General features: G+C 40.3%; 1 protein-coding gene across 1 annotated transcript in view; it reads right to left on the bottom strand.

Annotated features, from left to right (window-relative positions):
- LOC101845933 (filamin-A-like) overlaps window positions 1-1,175 on the bottom strand; it is a gene marked incomplete at its 5' end in the record, with an annotated part of 101,164 nt that overhangs the window by 28,415 nt on the left and 71,574 nt on the right. Inside the window, 2 exon segments of the mRNA XM_013083870.2 lie at window positions 239-367; window positions 847-999. Coding sequence (XP_012939324.2) covers window positions 239-367; window positions 847-999 — 282 coding nt within the window.

Below are 1,175 nucleotides of genomic sequence, written 5' to 3'. Positions count from 1 at the left end.
GTGTGTGTGTGTGTGTGTGTGTGTGTGTGTCTGTCTGTGTCTGTGAGTGTCCGTTAGTGTGCAAATATGAGTGCATGTGTGTGTGTTTGTGTGTGTTAGTATGTGTGCCTGTGAGTATTAACGTGCGTATATATGTGTTTAAGTGTGCTGACGTGTGGTGTACGTATTTACCACACCTTTGTGGAGATCAATAAAATGCTACCTTATCTCATCTTCTCTTGTATGAGGAGGTACTGACCTGGGATCTTGAGGCTGAGCTCGCACTGACTGCCCACGTGAGAGACATCGGCAGCCTCCTTGTGACGCGTGATGCGCTCGGTGATCTTGGCTGATGGCTCGCCGCCGATCTTGACAGAGAACGGGCTCCCTGGGAGAGAGGGAAACAGAGAGGAATTTATTAGAAAATTAAATAATTTTGAAGTTTGTATTCATCATTAAGCATATCACTTCTAGAAAGTAAACTCTATTCACTTTGCAACATACAAATAATTTACGCACTTTTTGACAGGTACACTTAACCAGGTTAAGAAAAAACACATAACAAAGTAACAGACTATTGTGGAAAAGACAAAAAAGAGCAAGAAATGTGTCATAAAATTAAATAATAAAAAACATTTATACTCATATAACACATAATATCCTTTCTAGAAATTAGGCTCTTTTCGCTTTGCAATTTAAAAACAATCATTGACCATGTAACAGAGAAATAAACATGAGCCTTTCACACTCACATATTTTTGGGAATATTCCCCAGGCCAGTAACTTTAGTAAATAAAGCAACAGAAAATCTTTACAAAATTCTAACGAGAGAGCAAAAGAAAAAGCAACCAAGCGAATGTCTCCTACCTGGTACGTGTTGATCAGCGAACTTGATGTTGATGATGTATGTGCCTGGCTCCGTGGGTTTGTAGGTCACACGGCAGGTACCATCCTCGTTGTCATGGCATTCGATGTCGGCTTTGCTGGGGCCTTCGATGGACAGGGACATTCCACCATAGCCTGGGCAACAGAGAAGAAGGCAGGTTACAGGACTGTATGAGATTCTAGCATTTAATACTAATAATAAATTGTATTTAAAGAGCACACTTTCACAAAAAAAGTGCTCAATGCACTTTATAATACATGCAGTATGCAGAACATAGTTCCAGTAGTAATAGTGAGCCTTTCACTCCCTC

This window comes from Aplysia californica, unplaced genomic scaffold (genome assembly GCF_000002075.1).
Source record: "Aplysia californica isolate F4 #8 unplaced genomic scaffold, AplCal3.0 scaffold00259, whole genome shotgun sequence".
Lineage (NCBI taxonomy): Eukaryota > Metazoa > Mollusca > Gastropoda > Aplysiida > Aplysiidae > Aplysia > Aplysia californica.
This window is presented reverse-complemented; position numbering and strand designations above follow the sequence as displayed.